Here is a 21,590-nt window from a genome sequence, read left to right on the forward strand (position 1 = left end):
ATTCGTTTTGCCCAATGGGAAGAATTTTGCGAGGAACGCCGTGGAACATTTGTCCCATGTGCTGATGGCTTCCTTGTTCTGATAAAACCACTGTTTCGCCTTCCCCAGGAGGGAGAAAGGAAACAGATGAAGCCTGATGGCGTCAATCGTAACGCCCCGTATGGTTACGATCTTACATAACTCCAGAAAATTCTGGAGATGGGCGTTGACGTCCTCATTTGGTTTGCCACAGAATGGGCTAGCCTGCACCATGTTTATGAGGCTGGACTTCAGCTCAAAGTTCACGTCCCCAACATTAACATTGGGTCCAGTTGACACATTGGCAGCTGAGGGGATGGAGAAGTCGCGGAGAGTCTTCTCAGCCATGGGTTCGGTGATTGTTGATGGTGCTTGAAGAGCTGGTTCGCTTGTCGACTGCGAGAGCGGAGGAGGGACGACTCGAGGTCGGACCCTTCTCACGAGTTTCTCGGGATTTTCAGTGAAGTTTGTCGGCAAGGAGAAACCAGACATACACTACCCTATTTTCATCCAATCAGGAGAAAACAAAAAAGATAAACACATTAGCCTGTATAAGCAGTAGCTACGTCTTACTCATATTGCCAGGTTTATGTGCTTAGTAAAATCTTTACACCTAGTGCCATTCCCGGCAACGGCGCTAGAAATGCTTGTTGACATTTCTTAGCACAATCACTAGGAACGGAGGTGTCCCTAGCAACGGCGCCAGAAATGTCGGGTTGGTATGTCTTAACATTTACAGAAAGATCCACAAGTGCACGGATATACCATTGTAGCATTTCACCCGAAAGTATTCAGGGTATCATTATTTATATTTTCCCAAGGGATGGCGAGGTTGTGTAAAGATATTTACTAGTTACATAGCCATGGCTTTATGAAATAAGGTGCAGACTGCTGATTATACAGAGGTAAGTGATAAATAAAGGATAATCAGGGGTAATGTGACACACACAGAACAGCCAACTCTCATGAATAAAGAATAAACAAGCACACCTAAGGTTAGTGGGAGCATAGGCACAGATCCTAGTATACTAACAATGTTAGCAAATAAGTTATGTTAGCCACATGCTTAGAGCTACAGGTGCTGGGAAATTAGGGACATCGGGGAGAATAACCCGCACTGGAGAACATCCAGTCCCGTTTCATCTTTGCATGAACTCCTACACAATACCCGAATGTCGGGGAGTACGCTAACCGAGAAGTAGCTTCCCGACGGACCGACAGGGCTATCACCACCTGTGGTTTACCCCAGTCAAATCGTGGAGCACCGTCATATCCAAGGGATCCTGCATACCCGGGCACCATGCCCGCATATGAGGTCACTACCCTAGCACCCCCGGGTCCCCCACCCTTCGGATGGACAGGTAAGATGCTAAGGTAAGCCCGAAAGCACAACGAACCGATATCCTTACCCAGATCATCTAGTCTAAGCAAGCAACTAGAATAACTTGATAAAGCACAGATCAAGGCTAAGCATGCTAAGAACATAGCAAGATAACCAAGAAAGAACTCAGTATGAATAGAATAACGAGAGTTGGAATACAAAGCCATACCAGAGGCCGAGGATTGCTCGCCGACCCCGAGGACGATGGGATTCGCTAAAAAGATGAAGTACTAGCCTAGCTCCACTACCCTAAGGAGTACAAGTCACAAGAGAGTGAGTGAGAGAGAGAGAGGCCTTCAACTGGTGTGTGTGGTGAGTGGTATGAGAGGCCTCTTATATAGCTTGTGGAGGTCGGTTCCAGCCATCTTCATTGCTGGATTCGGGTCTTAGGATCTGAAGCCGAATCGGTGTGTCTCGCTCCACCAACAACAAGAGTTATCCAGAACCTGACGGAAGATCGGGAACCCAAGTCCCTATTAATTAGTAATCAGAGCTTCAGGTATACCGTCAGGTTTACATCTATCCTTTAGTTTGAGTGTTTTCGCCTTCGTCCCATAGTCCACCGCCAAATTTGTTTCCTACGTAAAACCATCCGCGCCATAGCCTTTGCATAATTTAGTTTCAAGGTTCGTAGTGTTGAATTTTTATCCTAGGTCAAGGTCTTGTTGCTGGTTTAGATCGTGTTTTAGTCTAATTTGTGTGATCCCCATTTGTTTTCCATCAACCCTTGCAATCACCATCCACTAGATCCGCATCTTTCATCCATATAATATCTTGATTCGAATGCCTTCCATAAAACTGTCATAACTTTTGCGTCCGAACTCAAAAAGGTGCAAACTTTATATCAATGGAGAACTACAGAAAATTTTAGATCTGTTTCATCCTAGCCTAGCTAGGTTCGCAAAAATTAGAATTACGAAATTTGATAAGGAAAACTGAGTTTCAGGGTTGACAAGTTTGGCATGCATTTGAGAGCACAATTCTGATTTTGTATATACCACATCTTTTATCCAATTGAGCTCACATTTTTTGTGGTTTGTTCTTGTGTGCTCCTTGCTGGAAAAAATATATATATCAAAAGTATAAGAGCAAAAAAAATATTGAGAAAAAAATAGTGAATGCATAGACAAGAAAAGAGAAGCACATAAGTAATAGTCAATAGCTCTATTTGTTTGTGGTGCCTTTTTCCTTGTCCTTGTTTCGTTGCTACCTTTCATACTTGTTTCCATCTTTTGTTTATCACAAATTGGTGCTAGGAACACGTATAGGCCAGCAGCTAGGACAAGTGCTTTGGACATTCATTCAATGTTGCTATCAATGACTGACTTTGTGCCACATACAAATATTCTTGTTCCTTTGTGTGCCTTCCAAGCTCCACATATACACTTCAGATCAGTATACCCAGAGGATCTTGCAATTTTGGTACCACTTCCTCACAGGTATCACAAACCAGCCACCGGTTGTACCATCCACTGCTCACGCTGGCAAGAACCTTGTAAGAGCTTGGTAACACGGTTGAGAGTGTGTGCCTTTTGCATAACCACATCCTAGTAGATTATAGAAAAATATACATTTGTGTGTTTTCTTGTTTTCCACTAACAATGGCAGGTTACAATTATAGAGATGGAAGAAAGATGACGACTCAAGGCCCTTCAAACATTGCAGCACCAAACCATATAAAACGAGGTACAATTGATATTTCTATTCCTTCATTTGATGGTGATTGCAATTATTCTGAATATGTTAAGTGGGAGGTTGAGGTAGAGAAGAAATTGCTTTCAATCAATAATGTTTCTGAATATAAATGAATTAGATCCATCACTAGTGCTTTCACATGATATGTTTTAACATGGTGGAAGTTTCGTTGTGAAAATTATGACACACCTAAAACATGGATGATGTTGAAACAACTTTTAAGATATGACTATGTGGCTATATACCACTCTATTTTGTGTGAAGAACTTCAGTTTCTCCAACAAGGTAGCAAATCTGTGAAGTCATATTATGAAAAAATGCAAGCTTTAATGTTATAATGTGAAATAGATGAATGTGTAGAAACAACTGAGAATAGATTTTTGCATGGGCTTCTACCTGAGATTCAGAATGTTCTTATTGATCGGCATTACACTTCTCCTTCACAATTATTTGAACTTGCTTGTATGGCTAAGAAACAACTTTTAGGTGAATCTATAATACCATCTTCAAAATCTGAATTGTTACGAGATGAGCATTCTATTGCACCTTTAGTTGTGCCTAACATTTTGCAGGAGGGTGACACCCAACAAGAAAAAGAAAAGGTTAAAACTATAGAGAATGATGAGATCACCGATGTTCCATGCAAAGACGAAGAAGGTAATGATCACATTGCACAAGAAGATACTACTGAAAATGAGAAAAAGGTAATGAATATCACCCTATATCCACAAAAGTTAAGAATCTTTTTGATGGGTTGAATCATTCTAGCAATCCCGCTTTTGTAGAACAACAATTTGTGGATCCTTTTGTTGGTTTACCTTTGTCACAAGTTGATTTATCTGCTGCTCCTTGTGATAAATATGAGTTGTATGCTGATGCTTCACTTATATCTTTGCCACAACAAACGAATAAGATTTATGTTCCCAATTTTGATTCATATGTTAGTGCTGAAATTAAGCATTTGTTGCCCATTACTTGTGAAAATGATGAGCCGAAATTGTTATCTTCCTTAAATACTTTGGGTTATATCGAATTTGATACTCTATGTGATCTAAGTAGTTTGGAAGAGAAATTTAAATGTGCTGAATTGCCTTGGTTGTCTAGATGTACATATCACTTTATTAGCAAATATAAGTGTAAAGGAGACTACATGGTACACCGAGTTTATATTTGTTCAAATCTGAATTCTCCTTTTGGTGTGCGTCAGTATGACCAAATAGAGCGCTGCAATATCGATAATAATATCATGTGGAGATTCCCTAGTTTTTCTTTGCAGAAACAGGTTAAGTTTCAAGAAGGGGAGCATTGTTGGCTACTACCCACAACATGTCCTCCAACTAAGCTCAAATCGAGGACGTTTGCTATCAAGAAGGGGAGGATGAGGGGGACATGACACCTTCGGATACGACCATTGCTTATAAGGTGAGCTTGCTCCTACTTTTCCATAGTGATTTTTGGCACAATTCACTTGGTTCCACATGTACATATCATTATTTTCTTGTAGGTGCAAATATTTCTCAAAGTGCAAGTCCATCAAAGTTACTATGTCATCGTCACGGGTTTGTTGTTCATCCTTGGGATCCTGGTCCAAGTTGGAGCACGCCCAAATAAGATGGGAGATACATAAAGGAGTCCCTTGCACGTCCTCCACCTTGGCCACCACCTTAGGAAGCCAGCAAAGGCGTCCAAGTCGAGTTGGAGGCCCAATCCAAGACGAGGTCAAGTCCGTTTTGGACTCCAGGAACAGTCCGCACTAAAACGGACGCCCAGGACGCATACTGAGTCGGATTCTGGCGCACTTGGTATGGCTGGAAATATAATTTCAATATGCTTCTAATGGAATCAGTCTCAGGTGCAAATTCATCCCGAGTCGACGGGAATCATCTGAGGAAGTTGACATCTAGAATCTGTCTCGGTGTTGCATCACCATTTTTCGGTCTTTGGGCCATGTATCGAGTTGAGCCCATTAGGGGTGCGACCAGGGGGGGTCTTGCATGACCTAAACCCTTTATTAGCTTTTGACGCCACCATTGTTAGACTTTGGGTTTTGCTTAGATTCATTCTGTCAAGAACAGTTGTCGCCGTTCATCGGTTTGTGAAACCCCAACTTGTGAGATTAATCATTTATCTACAGAGTCACTTCAATTGAGCTGCGTTCTTTCGAGTTATTTCTTGTGTTCTTCATTGCACTTGCAGGGATTAGCCTTCTTGGCGAGGTCAACCGGGTTGTGACACGGTTGATAACCAGAGGAGTTGTGGTACTAAGATTGCTGGATTCGGGTCTTAGGATCTGAAGCCGGATCGGTGAGCCTCGCTCCGCCTACAACGAGAGTTATCCAGAACCTGACGGAAGATCGGGAACTCACGTCCCCATTATTATTACTGCCTGAAGGGGACATTAGATTGTTGCAGAATAGCTACTGCCTGCTGTACTGGTTGCTGTAAAACTAGTTCCTGCACGTCTATTTTCCTATTATGTCAGCAACTCAACTTGTTGTAGGCAGATAGCTGCAGGATTCCAGTCGTATGGCACAACAAAGAACGATTTTATGCCATGACATTTGAGATAGTTGTGATGCTCATCGGTTATAACTATTTTTATCCTTGCACTTGTATGTATGCTAAATTTTCTGTGCGAATGTGAAATCTTTTTTTAAAGATATTTGTTGTACTTCTACTACATAGGGAATTTCTGTACGATGGTTTTGAAGAGGATGTCTTTGGCCAACTGCATGATGCTGATGTTGGGGAGGTGAGGCACTGGTTGCTCTTGCACGGGAGAGCAGGGGTGTGACACCCTGTGTTTTGCACCATTTAATATTCAATAAAAAATTGAACTTTTAGAATTTTACAACAAAACAAATTAATGTTGTTAACTAGAACTAACCACTAACCTCAAAATGATTTTTGAATTTTTTTTTAAAAAAAATTGCGTCAACCTAACCATATTGCATTTCGGATCTTTTCGGAGTTTGATCTCATAGTTCAAATTTGCTTTCTCTTTCCAATTTTGAATTATGGATATCTATTCTTTCTTCCAATTAAAACCCAAAACCTCCAAAACCATCTCGGGCCAAATTCCATAGAAGCCCAGCCCACTCCTGCGTTTCCTTTTTCTTCTCTTTGCTTCCATGGGCCGGCTCCCTTCCTCTCTTCCTGCGGCCCAGCTACACTAGAAGGAGCCCAGCAAGCCCAAACCGCCACCATCTTCTCTTCTTCACACTCACATGTAGACCCCACCTGTCATATGTCTCTTCCACCCTCCAGACAAACCACGAAACTCAATATCGAGGTGGCCCTCTAGCTCGGGCAAATTTTTTCAGCCTTTTAAAAACTAGTATTTCAATAATAACCCCTGCTGAACTAAATTTTCAGGAAGTAGCCTTTTTTGCCGCCCTAAGAGGCTGGCGCGGCTCCCTAATGTAGCCGCGCCACATGCAGTGACATGACTACATGTTCCACGCTGGTTCGGCGGCCAGGCCAGCGTGGCCGCTGCTTTGGCACCGAGTAGTCACGCCACATGCACTGGCACGACTCATTAGCGCCAGTGGAGGTGGCGCGACTATCCTTCGAATAGAGCATCGCGCGACGGCCTCCCTCCCTCCCCCTCCCTTCCTTTTGCTCACAGCCGAGCTCGAGCCCAGCGGTCATGGTGACCGAGCGTCTCCTCCCAAATCCCTCTCTAATCCACCCATTTCACCCTCCGATTCGATAGGTAAACTGTGGGGAATCGATCCCGGAAGGTATCTCCTTCACTCCCTCCTTGTCATTTCATTTGATTTCATTGTTTTAGGAGATTTTAGGGTGCCTAGGCTTTGAGATTTATGGATGAAGAATTGTAGTTTCCTATGTACCGAAATAGTTTTTCATGTGTAGATCGCGCAATGGATGTCAGGGCAAGTGGGGGACTTGACCGCTCCATCCCACTGCACGGACAGTGATGGGCGGTGATCTGACAAGTCCATCCTAGAGGAAGGCACCGCCCAACCACTCCTCCGAAAAACAGCGCCAAGGACGTGATGAACATCCGGACGGAGGACAAGACCGGACGGCCATGTCCTGCTAACAACGACGTCATCAACAGGACGTCACCCACAGTGCCCCATGCCCATCCCGGTCTGCCACGACTCACACAGGACCAGGGATGGGAGACGAATGACCGCCATCGCCATCAGCAAGGACCGCGGGACCTGCCACGACTAGCGAATAGGAAAATGGGGATGAGTGACGTCCAACCCCCTCAGTTCCCTCCTTTTTGACCCGCTCTTTCTCTTGGACTATAAAAGGGAATAAGGGTGCCCCTGAGTGGGGGATCGACTGTAGACGCTTTCACCCAACATACGCACACGCAACCCAGAGACTTGAGAGCCCCGTTCCCTCTCTTGTCCGTTTGTAATCCCTACTACAAACTGAGTGCAAGACCGCAAGAGCTCGAATTGGACGTAGGGACGTTTGGCTCGAATCAGTATAAATCTTGTGTCAAATCCTTGCATTACCATCTGAGCCTGTGACATGCACACAAATTTATCCATCGGTGATATGGAACACTGACAGCTGGCGCACCAGGTAGGGGATCTTGCGCGTCACACGACTTCACCAGGCTGCAGATGGCCAACCACGCCGGAGGATGGGCCTTGGGCGCTCGCGTGTGTTTTGGGAGCCTGGACTTCATCGTCACCACTGACAGAGCGCTCGAGCGGATCCAGGCTCCGGCTCCTCACGGCGGTTATCACGCCGTCGTCGAGGACCTACGGGTCATGCAGCTGCTTTCCCGGGAGGGCAATGTCTCCCCAGATCTCCAGCGCTGTGGCTTAGACAGCACGCGGCTTGGGCTCTAGCTCCAGTCTTTCCTGGGTCCTCGACCGACCCAGGAGTATCTGTACCTTTCCGTGTTTGCATTTGCCAATGTTGTGGCGCAGCTTGCCGGTGGAGAGCCCCTCTCCCCAGACGTCGTGACGGAGTGCGCCGCGAAAGCGCACCCATTCGATCTGAAGAACTCGGCGGCGCACTGCCGCTACCAGGTAGCATCGCATCGCGCCATGTCCCCGCCAACGATGAGTTCGTGGGGATGTCGGACTACACCACGGAGTTAGTGTTCGATCTCCTTGCAGAGGGATCGACGCTGGGCTCCAGCTCGAGCTCCAGTGACGGAAGTCACCACCCGTCATGGGAGTGCTTCATGACGAACACCCCAGAGGGTTACGTGGAGGACCTGGGGGGATCTTGTAACACCCGGTTTATAAAAGGACATAAACCGAACAATCATATACGTGCCAGGATCAAGTCACACGTATAGACAACAGAATGAACAATATATCACAACACATATCACGTAAAAAGATATAATAAAGCAAGTACGAATGTTATTTATTACAATAATGACAAAATGTCTGGTACAGCGGAAGCATAAAAACATATACGAAAACTCTCGGAAGCTGGGCACCACAGGGACGTCGACTGGGAGACGAATATCTAGAAGTCCTCGTACTCCTGGTAGCTCTGGGTGAACTCCCTCGCGTCGGCAGGAACTGAGAAGTAGTAGAGTATTCCAAAAAGAACAAGAGGAAAAAGTAGAGGAGGCAAGTGTGAGTACACAACTTGTACTCAACAAGTATAACACAAACTATGAGGCTCTAAGGTTGGCTGACTCAACTGCATTAGCTTTTAAGTCTTGGCAAAATTTTATTAAAGCTAATTACTACAAGTTGATGATTTACCGTAAACTCAGTTACATAGTAATTAATTAAAATTAATTATGAACTACTGAGAACCAAACCAAACCAACCACCCGGGGAACCCCCCTAATCAAAGGAAGATAACCCCACTAATCAAAAGGAGGATCTGGGCCGCTCATGACCGTGAGCACGGCTAGTATACCAGTTTTACACTCTACAGAGGTTGCACATCTTTACCCACAAGTCATGAGCTACGCTAGTTGTTCATCACACTTCCGTAGGTGAGATGACTAGCAAACTCACTACGAGGCCGTTACAAAGGACCACGTTGGTAAGGTGTAACCGCTAAGGATTAAGGCTCCACAACAATGGGGCCCACCTCGAGGGGGTACAAGATAACACAGACCATGCCTCGCAGCGCAGGGACCATTGAAGCTCAACCCCCCTCTTACCCCGTCGGTAAGTTACTCCCGAACCAAAATGACCTAATTAGTAAGCCAAGATCGTCCCATTCCAGTCTTGTGGTAGCGCTGTTGTCCCAGGTTGTCGCTTTATGAACCGGTCCTTAGGGAGAGTGGCCAACCAAGAACTAAGCACCATGCTGGCCCCCTAAACCATGTTTCTAACAAAACATATTTTAACGAGACGTGAGCCACTCAAGTACACCGCACAGAGGGCCACTCTCAGAATTAAGTTGTATATACCATTAATCAAATTAATTAAAAAGGAAAAAGTGTGTTATAGCGCAGCAACCTAGCACAACTAACCAAAATGCAACCCAAGGGATATATATAAAGGATATAAAGTGGCTAGGAAAGTCCTTATAGACATACAATATTAAAATACAGTGTGAAATTGTATTTAAAGGTGATAGGTGTTGTTCATGTTATACTTGCCTTCCTCAAAGTTCTCCTGCTGCTCAAACTGCTGTGAAGACGGTGGCTGCTCCGGGTACTGGTACTCTTCCGAAGGATCAACGTCTACTCACGATCGCAACGCCAAAACAAGTCCAGCACATACACATACATGCAAACAAAAGCAAACACTAAAAAACAGTACAACAATACATAAAAACAGCAAACAAAACTAAGCAAGAACTGTTCTACGTGTTACAACGATCGCGTGGACATAAAGAACACCTAAAACGGAGCTAGAACGTGAAATCTAGAGCTAAAACAAGGTCCAGGAGCTAAACTGTGAGAAAACTGAAAGTTCTAGGGGTTCTGTGCAAAAACCAAGGACCTAAACATAATTAAACCTTAGTTCTAAGGGCTAGTGTGTAAAAACGCAGGGTCTGGACTATGGGTTCAAAATCTAAAAAGCTCAGGGGTCTAAGTGCTAAAAATTGGGCCTGGTTGGAATTAAATTTGAACTAACTGGACCGCGGGTTGATTCCAGAGAAACCCGGGGTCTCTTTTGCAAAACTTGCAGGCGCTGACCAGTATCTGCTCCTTTGACTCGCGCGTGGGGATCATTTGGGCCACTGCATCTACATCGGACGGCTCAGGGCGCAGGGTCGCGAGGGGGCGGCGGCGCTGTCCGCCGGAGCTGAGTTTCCGCGGCGGCGCTTCACCGGGACTCGTCGGAGCAGGTGGTCTGGGGGCTACAGCGGGTCTTTTGTCCTGCGGTTTGGCCGTAGAGCATGAGCGCGGGATGGGTAATCCACTGGAGTCCCTAGCGAGGCATGGGGAAGCCTGGAGCGGCGGGTTCGACGGCGATGGCGGCCCTGCGCGACGGCGCTCGCCGGCGCGTAGGCGCTGGGTGGCTCTGGGGCTCGGATTTGGGTGCTGTGGCTTCTGCGTGCGTGCGTAGAACCAGTGCAAGCTAAGGCAAAGCATGTGCGGGGCTAGGCTATGCTGCAACGAGCTCAACGCGGGCGGGCGGCGACGGAGCACCGGCAAGCCGGCGTTCCAGCCTTGGTTATGTGCTACAGGCTAAGACAACCGGTGCAAAAGATAGTGGGGATCAAGGTGGTGCTCACCGAGGGCTTGGGTCGGGGTGATTCGGCACGCAGGGTGGTCGTCGGCGAGGTCCGGGCGGCGGGTCGTGGCAGAGCTCACGGAGGAGGTCGCTGCTGGGCGTCTCCGGGCTCCTGGATCCGTCGAGGAGATGCGGGGTCGTGCTGCGGAGGTGTAGAGGGGGTCAGACAAGCTAGAGAGCCACCGGCAGTGAAAAATTGCACGGCGGCCGAGCTCACCTTCGGCGGATGTCAAGCGCAATCCCGGCGCGGTCGTGGCGGAGGACGAGGGCAGTGGCCTCGGGAATGGTCCTGGGCTCTGGGCGAAGCTGCTGCCGTGGCTTGTCGGGGCTGGGGTGCGATGGCGCGGCGAGGCTACGGCGGCGCAGGGCCCTGCTCCGGCGCGGAGGTCGCGGGGCGGCTGCGGCTAGGGTTTGGTGGCTGCGGGATGGGAGGATGAGGGCGCACGGGGTCGCGACGCTAATTAAAGGAGGGGGCCGGGATCTCGGCGTGCGGGCTCGAGGGGAATCACGGCAAGGATCACGGCCGTGATTCGGGAGGCCGTTGAGTGCGGGCGCGAGGAGGACGGGGAAGCTGACAAGCGAGCCCAGGCTGACAGCGAGACAGGGGAAGACCGTGGGCGACGCGCGTGCTGCGGAGGAGCGCTGACAGGCGGGCCCGAGATGTCAGCCGCATGGGACGCGAGCGCGCGTGGGACGTGGAAGCTGGGCTGCGGAGAAAGCGCTCTGCTGGGCCGAGGCCGCGTGGGGGAGCGAACCGGGCCGCTGCGCTGGACGTGGGCCGCGTGGGAAGGAGGGCCAACTGGGCCTAGCGCGGGATTGCTGGTCCGGCATAGGGAAGGCGAGAGGAGTGCGGGCTGGACTGGGTGGGCTGCCGGGCTGGGTTTGGTTTTGGGTTTCTTTTCCTTTTCTATTTCCTTTTCTTTTTCAAACTAACTCACACTAACTATTTGAATTCAAATCAAATTTGAATTCAAACTCCTATGCACGCAAACAATTAAAACTTATGCACCAGCATGTATGCACAAACATATTGAACTTAAATAAGTTTTATTTACTTGTGAAAGAAAATTAAATTAAATGCAAGGCTAAGCATAATAAACCTTAAAAATTAAATAAAACCAATTAAATTTATTATTAAATGCTGAAATTTAAATTAGGGTATTACAGATCCCCCATACGAGTGTACTCCGCCGGCTACCCCTATCGCGAACCAGGGGGACAACGCATGCCCACAACAGTTGCAGATGGAGTAGCTTCGCACGCGACAGAAGGAGATCGAGGAAGCGCAGCTCCAGCTCGAGCAGGAGCGTGCAAAGCTGGCTCAAGAGGTCGAGCGCCACGCCCCCGGCGGGGTCGCTTGCGCCAACACCACCGATGTCAATTAGACGATTGTCAACGATGTGGGAACCCCATCGTTCTTCGCTTGAGCGAGCTAGAATGTAGTGGCGGCAGCCGCACTACTCGACGGCCTCCCTGTGCCCGCGACACTGGAGGAGAAACGAGCCTGCGGGCAAATGCGGAAGCATCTTTTGGCCGCGGCAAACCAACAAGCGGAGAGCGCTAGCACTTCACCTTGGAGTATTCCAGGGTATCATAATTTTCCTCAGGAAAGCACTGTAGTAAATAATATCATGAATTGAATGACAACCGTACTGGTTTAATCAACCGACTAACTTGACAGGGGCAAGCCATATAATTAGGTAAGATAAGTGGCTAGGCAATGACCGTTTGACACACGGGAGGCTTAACGCCTTAGAGAGGTAGCAGTTAGGAGGACAACGAGCGAGAAAAGACACCTGATACACTTCTGAACTATTGAGCTAGCCTCTCTAGATCAGACTTAGCATCTAACTAGTTATCGAAAAACTAGAGCTTACTTCGGCAGCCTCAGAGAAGGACTCAGACTGGGATGAGAAGGGAGTCCAACGACAGTCGGCAACTACTGCTATGAAAACACCCGAACATGGTGGACTATAAGGGATGGAAAGGACTGTCACCACCGCCACCTACCACAGCGGTACTGTGGGGTGGAACACACTTTCTAGCTAACACTGAGCTCAGACACCACGTCTGTACTCGATGTTAGGATTTCTCTTGAGGCCTTCAAGAGAAATCCCCCTCAACCAAGAGACTAACTTGAGATCTCTAGTCCGGGCGAGAAAACCTGTAAGATAAGATCCCGATAAACGAGCAAGATAACTTAGCCTAATGCTAAAGGAAACTTACTTCCGCGCACAAGCTGAATACCCAGACTTGGAAAGGTAAATAAATAAAGGCGGAAGGTAAAGTTGACCTTGAAAAGTAAAGAAGATAACTTATACTAATAAAGTCAAAAGAAAGACACAAGAGCTATACCGGACTTCCGACGACTCGGAATCCCGAGACAAGCTCGACTCGACTCTAACTCCCAAGCTACTAACCCACTCTAGAAAGTAAAGACAGAAGAGCTCCATGTGATGTGTGTTTACAAGTGATGGATGGGGGCATATTTATAGTACTCCAGGGTCGGTAATGACAGGTGCGTCAGTTATAAGCAAGTGTAGTCGGTGCGCTTAACTTCCACACCAAACCCGAGGTTGAGACGTTGACATGTGGGGCCGGCTGGCCTCCCCTAGGCCGGCTAGCCTAGGGTGGCACCATCTAGTACCAACCTCCTGGTGAACACTCCTGGTTGCCTCCTGAAGTCGGTTGACGGTTGCTTGAGTTCAACGCGCGATGTTACTAGGCCGGTCGGCCTAGGGGAGGCCGGGCGGCCTGCCTCTGGTGCTGTTCAGCCCTCCATTGCGCCGACGTTGCACATCAACGGTTGTGGATACTCCAGGGATGTGGATCACTGACTTGTACTCGAGTTGGTGCTGAGTTATGGGTTCTTTGATCCATGCCAATGCCTTTCGGTCCCTTCGATCAAACTGACCTTCAATCCATGGTTTAGAGGCAACATTGACATGTCATTGTGCCCCTGGATTAAAGATGTGGCCATGTACATGGAGGTGCCAGGCCGGCCGGCCTTAGGGAGGCCGGGCGGCCTGGGTATTTCGCCGATTTTCGTCCATTTTTGGCACATTTGCTCCTGCAATCACAACTCATCCAAAATTTGTGGAACTTGTTAGAAATAAGTAAAATATGAATGGAACATAGGGTAAAGCTCAATTTATTCCTGAGAAGTTGACGGTCAAAATGTGAAATAATGGTCGTCAACAGGAACCTAATGAAGGGAGCATCTGGTTGGCTTGAGCCACATGCTGACCTACAATTTTTTTCATTAAGCTGAGAATGTAAACATGAACACATGAAAACTGCACTGAAATTAAACTCACATTTCAGTTTTCCCTTAGGTTAATTTAGTAGAGCATCCTTGACTGCATTAAAGACAGATATGTCAACATTTTAGAGCTGCATGGTAAAGATTTATGAACTAATATTGTTACTTTCAGCTCACCTAGGAGGAAAATACATGGGTGTAGGTCCTGAGATAGCAAGTACAAGGCTATTCTCAGCTTATTTTTGAGTGGCTTTATTTGTTTTCTTCTTCTTTCTTGGAGGCCCCCTGCATGAGCAACAAGAAATGATTGCAATATTTATAAAGCTGCATACATACGTACTGAGCGACTTCATTGTTTGAGAAAAGAAATGATTTTTATATACAATCTTTCTTTCGAGATTACACAGTACAGCTCAGATGCTCACAACGCACGTAGACTCACCTATATGACCATTGATGAATTTGATACTCCAGCGAGTTTGATTTGCTCCACGAAAGTAGAAAGGTGAAACTGATGGGCCTTGTTTCTTGTCTCTTTTCAAGAAAGGGGAAGAGGTTCCAAATCCATTTGAAATCGTTAATAGGCTTTAAGTTGGGGCCCATGAAAGCCCATTATGTTCGAGGATAATCCTCTCTGAACCATAACTTTGTTTAGGCAAATCACAGGTATTTTTACCTATAACAAAACGGTAAAGTATTATTGAAACAAAAAAAAAAGATCAAGGCATCAGACCATGAGAATTTTACTATTGGGATATATAACCTTGCAAACCCCAACCACGCTGTCAGTGAGAATTTTACTATTGGGATATATAACCTTGTAAACCCCAACCCCTGACCAAGTCATACTCAAATCATAAGTGCCAGACTTGCCAGCCAACTAACAACACAACCAGATCACTCTCAAAACCAAGATTAAAATAGGACTCCCAGTCACAAGTAACAACAGCTTCAGACATATGTCAAACCCAGCAGCAGCCTCAAGCCAGATCCCTGTCGATCTTCATTCAGAAGAGAAACAATATTTTCCTCGGCGACGACGGCGACACGCCCGTTACCTGGGACCGTCGGACCCGTTCGTGCCGTCGCGGAGCCGCCCCGGCGCGCTGCCGGCCGGCGGATGCGTCTGCCCGGCACCTGGCGCGCCTCCAACGCTCCCGTTTGGCCGCACCTCCCTGTTCCCTGCGATACCCGTGACCGCGGCACGCGCACAAGGCCGCCCTGCTCGCTCTTCAATCCCCCCTGCTTCGTGCCATCCGCCCTGTCGTCCGCTTCGAACGAGCCGGGCTGGCGCGCGAGCTTTTGACCCGCGCGCGTGCAGCCGCTTCCAACTCCCTGCGGGCATCGTGACCGCACTTGCCACATCCAGCTCGTAGCATTGCCTTCAGGCACCGCGCCGGCGCAGGTTGATCCGCTCCGGGCACTTCTAGGTGCTCCTGAGTTGCGCTCATGGCGAAGGTTCTCGCTGCACTTGCAGCAGCACTAGTAATTCTGCTTGCCTCTTGTTGTTGTGGCGTGCGAGGTGACGAATCGCCTCAAGTGAGGCAGTCCCTCGTCAACTTCCTGACCGCGCTCGCCGGGGATGGAGGGGCCCAGACGGCGATCAGTCTGGGGTGGAACGCGTCGATCGACCCGTGCCGCCGCGGCAACACCTCCTCGCCGTGGGGCGGGACCGTCACGTGCTTCGGGAGCGACAGCGGAAACGACGGCCTGATCAAGAGGATCGATCTCGACGTCCGTGGCCTGAGCGGCACCATCGACGCGGCGCTGCTGTGCGCCGCGCCGGCGGTCCGCGTGGTGAACCTGCCGGGCAACAGCCTGCGCGGCGGCATCCCCGCGGGCATCTCCGCGTGCTCGGGCCTCACCCACCTGATCGTCAGCGGCAACCAGCTCTCCGGCAACCTGCCGCCCTCACTCACGCAGCTGAAGAGCCTGCACGTGATCGAGGTCTCCAGAAACAACCTCTCCGGCGAGCTTCCCGGCGACCTCAGCAAGCTTAAGCTGGAAAGATTCGTGGCCAACGACAACCATTTCAACGGTACGATCCCGGACTTCGACCTTACAGGATTCCGTGCCTTCAACGTGTCGAACAACAACCTCACGGGGCCAATTCCCAAGAACGCTGAAAGATTCGGCAATACGAGCTTCTGGCCTAACGCCGCCGGCATGTGCGGCGGGCCCTTCTTCGATACGTGCCCGCCGCCGCCCCCTTCGGCATCGTCCCCGACGGCTCCGTTCAACGCATCGCCGCCGAGCTCCAGCTCCGATGACAAGGACGAGAACGGGCAGGGGGAGGGCAGGCACAAGAAAAGAACTGTACCCAAGATCGTCATGTACCTCGGGTACGTCCTCCTCGGCGCCGCCATACTGGCGTTCGTCCTGTACAAGATCTGCTCCAGGAAGAAGCGGAGCAAGCTGGGGCGGAAGTCGAATAAGCCCGGCGGCGGGGGCAGGGGCGTGTACGACAGCAGCAAACTGACGACGACCACCACCACGGCGTCGGTGAGCCCGAACAAGTCGGCCTACTCGCTGCCGATGTCTCCCGAGCAGAGCGCGGCCGCCGCGCCGTCGGCGTCGCTGGTGGTGCTGCCGCGGTCGGGCACGGCGTCGATCACGTCGACCGCCGCGGCGGCGGCGAAGGAGCTGCGGTTCGAGGACCTGCTCAAGTCCCCCGCGGAGCTGCTGGGCCGCGGCCGGTTCGGGAGCTCGTACAAGGTGGTGGTGCCGGGCGGCGCGGCGCTGGCGGTGAAGCGGGTGAAGGACGCGGCGGTGAACGAGGAGGCGTTCCGGCGGCGGATGGAGCGGGTCGGGCGCGCCAAGCACCCCGCCGTGCTGCCGCCGCTCGCCTTCTACTGCGCCATGCAGGAGAAGCTGGTGGTGTACGAGTTCCAGAGCAACGGCAGCCTCGCCAAGCTCCTCCATGGTAAGCCTTCTTTCGCCTACAACACTCGCGACCTCTTTTTGCGCGTACTCTCTTGTTTGTTGTACACGAATGTAAATTTCATTACAAATGAGTGATCGATCGATGTTGAAAAAATTTTGAGATTGTTTTCATGGGTTGGGCCCGGGTATCACCTCATACTTCACGCTACTTTTGGAAATCTAGTTGAAAATGCGAGCTTTTGTGCAAACATTTCGTATTTGCTTATGTTCCGTTTGGGATATGAACAAAACTTTTTCCATTCAGATTTCTACGAAAACGAATAATTTCATGAAAAAAATGCTTAATTAGTCGAGCCCTGCTAAACTTTCGGTCTATGTCAAGCTTTTTGTTTTTTTAGAGCATTTGGTCCATGTCAAGCTGCAAAGCCCAAAGTCGACTTGTTCGGGTAAAAGTACGCCGGGGCAACTCCAATCCTAGTTTGGGCTGTATTCAGCTGTGGGCACAACTTACAATACTATGAGGCCCGTAACCTTTTGGATGCATAGACTAAAATCCATTTCACTTTGCAATTCAGCCATTTTTTCGATAAAGCTTTGCCTGAAGATAAAGTCATCAAATTGTTAGTATAAGCGAAAGGGGCATGTAGGCTAGTAATTACAAGAGCTCCGGTAGCATCTGAGGTCCTGGGTTTGACTCTTATTGGGAGCGAATTTCTAGAATTTAACGGCATTGTGCATTAAGTGGTAGGTGACGTTCCCGTCGACAGCGAGGCGCCTACGGTGACTTCCTCAATCTTGAGGATTTTCCGGCTCGGTCTTCGAAGATACTTATAGGGGTAGGGTTTGCATACGTGTGTTCATAGGAGTGCGAGTGTGCGTGCGTTGTGAGTGTCTGAGCTATAATCTCAAAAAAATAATCAAATTGTTAGTATAAATGTATAATAGTATAGTATGTGCTGCCTTATCTTTATAGCAAATAAGCAATCGTATTGTACAAGCATGCTCTCCACTGGAATTTTCAATCACATTCGAAAATCATTATTGCCATTTATTTTGGATTATTTTCTTGTATTAATTCTATTTCAGTTTGGATAATATTCGTATGGATCGGAGTTGTGAAAGTGTCAATACGATGTTTCATCCCTTGCGAAATGCTAATCTGCAGGCTCCATCGAGAGCAGCCAGGGACCCGTGGACTGGCCGGCGCGCCTGCACATCGCCGCCAAGGTCGCCGACGGCATGGCGTTCATGCACACCGCCCTGCGCGGCGACGGCGCGAGCTCCAACAACACCTCGTCGTCGGGCGAGGAGGCGGCGGCAGCGGGGAGCGACGGCCCCATCGCTCACGGCAACATCAAGGCCACCAACGTCCTCTTCACGGCCGGCATGGACCCGTGCATCAGCGAGTACGGCGTCACCGCGCCGGCCCCGCTCGGCAGCGGCGGCGACGCCGCGCTCCGCGCCGACGTGCGCGCGTTCGGCGTGCTGCTGCTGGAGCTGCTGACGGGGAAGGCCACGTCGGCGCGGGGCGACGGCTCGGAGCTGGCGCGGTGGGTGACCTCGGTGATCCGGGAGGAGTGGACCGCCGAGGTGTTCGACCGCGCGCTGCTCGCCGGCGGCGGCGGCGACGGCTCCTCCGAGCAGCGCATGGTGCGGCTGCTGCAGGTGGCCATGCGGTGCGTGGACGCCTCCCCCGGCTCGGCCCCGCCGCCGACCATGCGGGAGGTCGCCAGCATGGTCAACGCGATCCGCGAAGACGACCACATGTCCTTCTCCTTGGAAGCGTAGCATGAGTGATGACTAGTGCCGCGCACTCGACTCCTGCAGTGGCCTGCAAGATACTAGTCTTAAAATCTCTGATGGTACTGCACATAAACATGTTTAATTATTCGCAGAAGTCTGTTAATTAAATCAGTTGAAATTCAGTAGCAGGTTTCTTTTTATCTCAAAAACGCAGGAGAGCTGCGCTTCTTTGTATTACTTTGGTATTAAAAGGATAAAAGCAAAGTTTTACAACATGTGGTGCCATGCACTTACACAAGCTACATAATTTCCACGTAGTTGTGTACGAATATGGCATCATTTATGTCATTTCGAGTGATTTTGATGATCGATGGACAACGCAATCAATGGGACTAATGAGTTTGTCAAGTGAACATTTCTAGATCCCAGGGATGAAGTATAAAGGCCATGCAAAGCGAAACACGAAGAAAGAACTCAAAGAAACGCTGAATTAGACGAGTTCTGTAGAAATCAGTAGCACCGGTTTAACCAATGCTTAAGCACCGGTGCATCCGATAGTTGTCGGAAGATCCGACACCCTGTCATCGGTCCAAGTCTGAGCGCCTCTGGAGATCAAGGGAAGATCAACTAAAGAAAGAGTGTAGCACTGGTTGAACCGACGGTGTCAAGCCAGGCATCGGTGCAATCAATGTACTATTGTCCAGAGACGTTGTCAAGCGTGCAGCAGCCAAGCCTTCGGCACCGGATGAACTGATGGCCATTGGAGCAATGCGTCGGTGCAATGACGTCAGCAAGGTGCAATGGCTATATGGAGATCAAGTGTCACCGGAAGTTCCGACGCCATAACACCGGTTCATCCGATGGTCCCTGAAGTTGCTGCAGAAGTGTCAGAGACCAACGGCTATTTTAGAGCGCAGTGTGACCGGAAGAACCGATGCCCTATTTTAGAGTTGGTGGCCAATATATACGCCTCACCCCGGCCATTTGAAGGTTGCTGGAGTTGCTAGAAGTCACACACACACCCAAGAACACCTCCAAGCCATCCAAGAGCATAGAGATCAAATCCTTAGTCCTTAGCACAAGCTTTGTGAGTGTTAGTGCTAGATTAGCTCTTGAGTGAGTGAACAAGCAAGGTTGAGATCCTTGTGCATTGGTTCTAGAGTGAACCACCATTGTATCTTGGTGCGCTGGCCTCCTTGGAGTCTTGGTGGCTCGCCAGCAAGTGAACGACCCTCCGGCTTGGTGTGGAGCGGCGTCGACGACATTGTGCGGGGGACGGAGACCCCTCCTTTGTGGGCAATCTCCCTTTGTGGAATTCGGGATCGAGGTGACCGTGATTGTGTTCACAGGAGAGACTTGATTGCCGGGAAACGATACTCTTCGTGAGTGCTTCAACAACGTGGATGTAGGGGCGACTTTGTGGCAATCCGAACCACGGGATAAATCCTTGCATCAAGAGTTTGCTTCCTCTCATCCCTCCTTTTAGCTTCCACATTTCATATTGCAACTTGTGTGCCTTTACTTTCATAGAGTAGTTTCTTGATAGGATTGGCTATAGGTTGCTAAACTCTTTTGGGATAAGGGTTTTATACTAAGGTGAACCGTAGTTGCACATCTAGATAGCTTGTTTTAGTTTAAGTTTTGTGCAAACTAGTTGGACCCATAGGTTAAGGTTTTTAAGTTGCCTAATTCACCCCCTCCCCCTCTTAGGCTAGAGCACCCGATCACTTTCAATTGATATCAGAGCCGGGACTTACTTCTCTCACAAAGAAAGCCAATTCTATTGGCAAATTTGTGTTTACCGGCTCATTAGATCGGTAGGCTTCACCGCCTAGTGAGTTAGCTCTTAGGGGGAAAGGATGGATCCTTTTAGACCCGCTCCACGGTTCGACAGCACGGGTTTCCAACGATGGAAGATTTTAATGCAAGCCCATCTCCAATCAACTGGGTTAAATGTTTGGAGAGTTGTGATTGAAGGTGTAAAAAATAATGGTCAACAAAAGAAGCAACATGATGTCACCGCTAAATGCATAATCTTGTCTTCTCTTAGTGATAATGTGTTCAATCGTGTTTATTCTTGTGATAATGCTAAAGAGCTATGGAAGACTATCATTGAGAACCATGAGGGCACGGAGGATGTGGCCAATGAAAGATATCATGTTCTCATTGATAAGCTAAATAGCTTTAAGCAACTTGATGATGAGAATGCCGAATCTATGTGCTCATGATTGAATACTCTTGTGAATGAGATTAATTCCCTAGGTGTAAAACAAATTGAAGATTTGGAACTCATTCGCAAGATCCTTCACTCACAACGAAGGCCGGACTATGATTTGATGACCACAATTCTATATGAGAAAGAGCTCAAAACTATGACACCAAATCAAGTCCTCAATAAGGTGATCGCCCATGAGCTACGCAATGACATTAAGGCAAAATCGTCATCTTCTTCACAAACACATAGTGCACTTGCATGCAAGCAACTCAAAAAGTTGAAGAAGATGGCCATCAAAAGTAACTCAAGTGATGAGGAAGAAGAGGGTGCAAGAAGCTCCTCAAATGATGAAAAAGAACCAATGAACCCCAACCTCTACAAGCAAGTGAAAAAGATGAACAAATTCTTGAAGAAAATCAATTCAATGGGGTATATGGTCTTTCTCAAGGATGGGCCTCACCATCAACTCATGAAGGCTGAGAAGAAGTTCAAGAAGAACAAGGAAAAAAAGGAGAAGAAGCCCAAGCATAAATCATTTGCCACATTCGGTGAATGGGTAAGCGGTGGTGAAGAATCAAGTGCAAGCTCAAGTGATGAATCAAACAAGCAATTCACCACCCGCATGGGATCATCATCCAACACTTGCTTTATGGCCAAAGGTATGGATAGCGATGTAAGTGATGATGACTCCGAATCTCCTTCAATTGATGAACTTCTTGACTTAGTTCCTGAGCATCA

The 21,590-nt window shown here is 48.7% G+C and overlaps 1 protein-coding gene across 1 annotated transcript; it reads left to right on the forward strand.

The window, feature by feature from the left end:
- Positions 1–15,356: 15,356 nt before the first annotated feature.
- On the forward strand, positions 15,357–18,837 carry LOC120660543 (probable inactive receptor kinase At2g26730). Its single transcript, XM_039939111.1, has 2 exons — positions 15,357–16,934; positions 18,060–18,837. Exons 1-2 carry the CDS (start codon positions 15,461–15,463, stop codon positions 18,680–18,682), a joined length of 2,097 nt encoding a protein of 698 aa, XP_039795045.1. The 5' UTR covers positions 15,357–15,460; the 3' UTR covers positions 18,683–18,837.
- Positions 18,838–21,590: the final 2,753 nt, after the last annotated feature.

Source organism: Panicum virgatum, chromosome 2N (assembly GCF_016808335.1).
Source record: "Panicum virgatum strain AP13 chromosome 2N, P.virgatum_v5, whole genome shotgun sequence".
In the NCBI taxonomy this organism is placed as follows: Eukaryota; Viridiplantae; Streptophyta; class Magnoliopsida; order Poales; family Poaceae; genus Panicum; species Panicum virgatum.

Excerpts from the sequence above, each read along its gene's own strand:
- LOC120660543 (XM_039939111.1), top strand. The coding sequence starts at position 15,461 with ATGGCGAAGGTTCTCGCTGCACTTGCAGCAGCACTAGTAATTCTGCTT. Across the intron at positions 16,935-18,059 it reads CCTCGCCAAGCTCCTCCATG|GCTCCATCGAGAGCAGCCAG; the intron begins GTAAGCCTTCTT and ends GCTAATCTGCAG.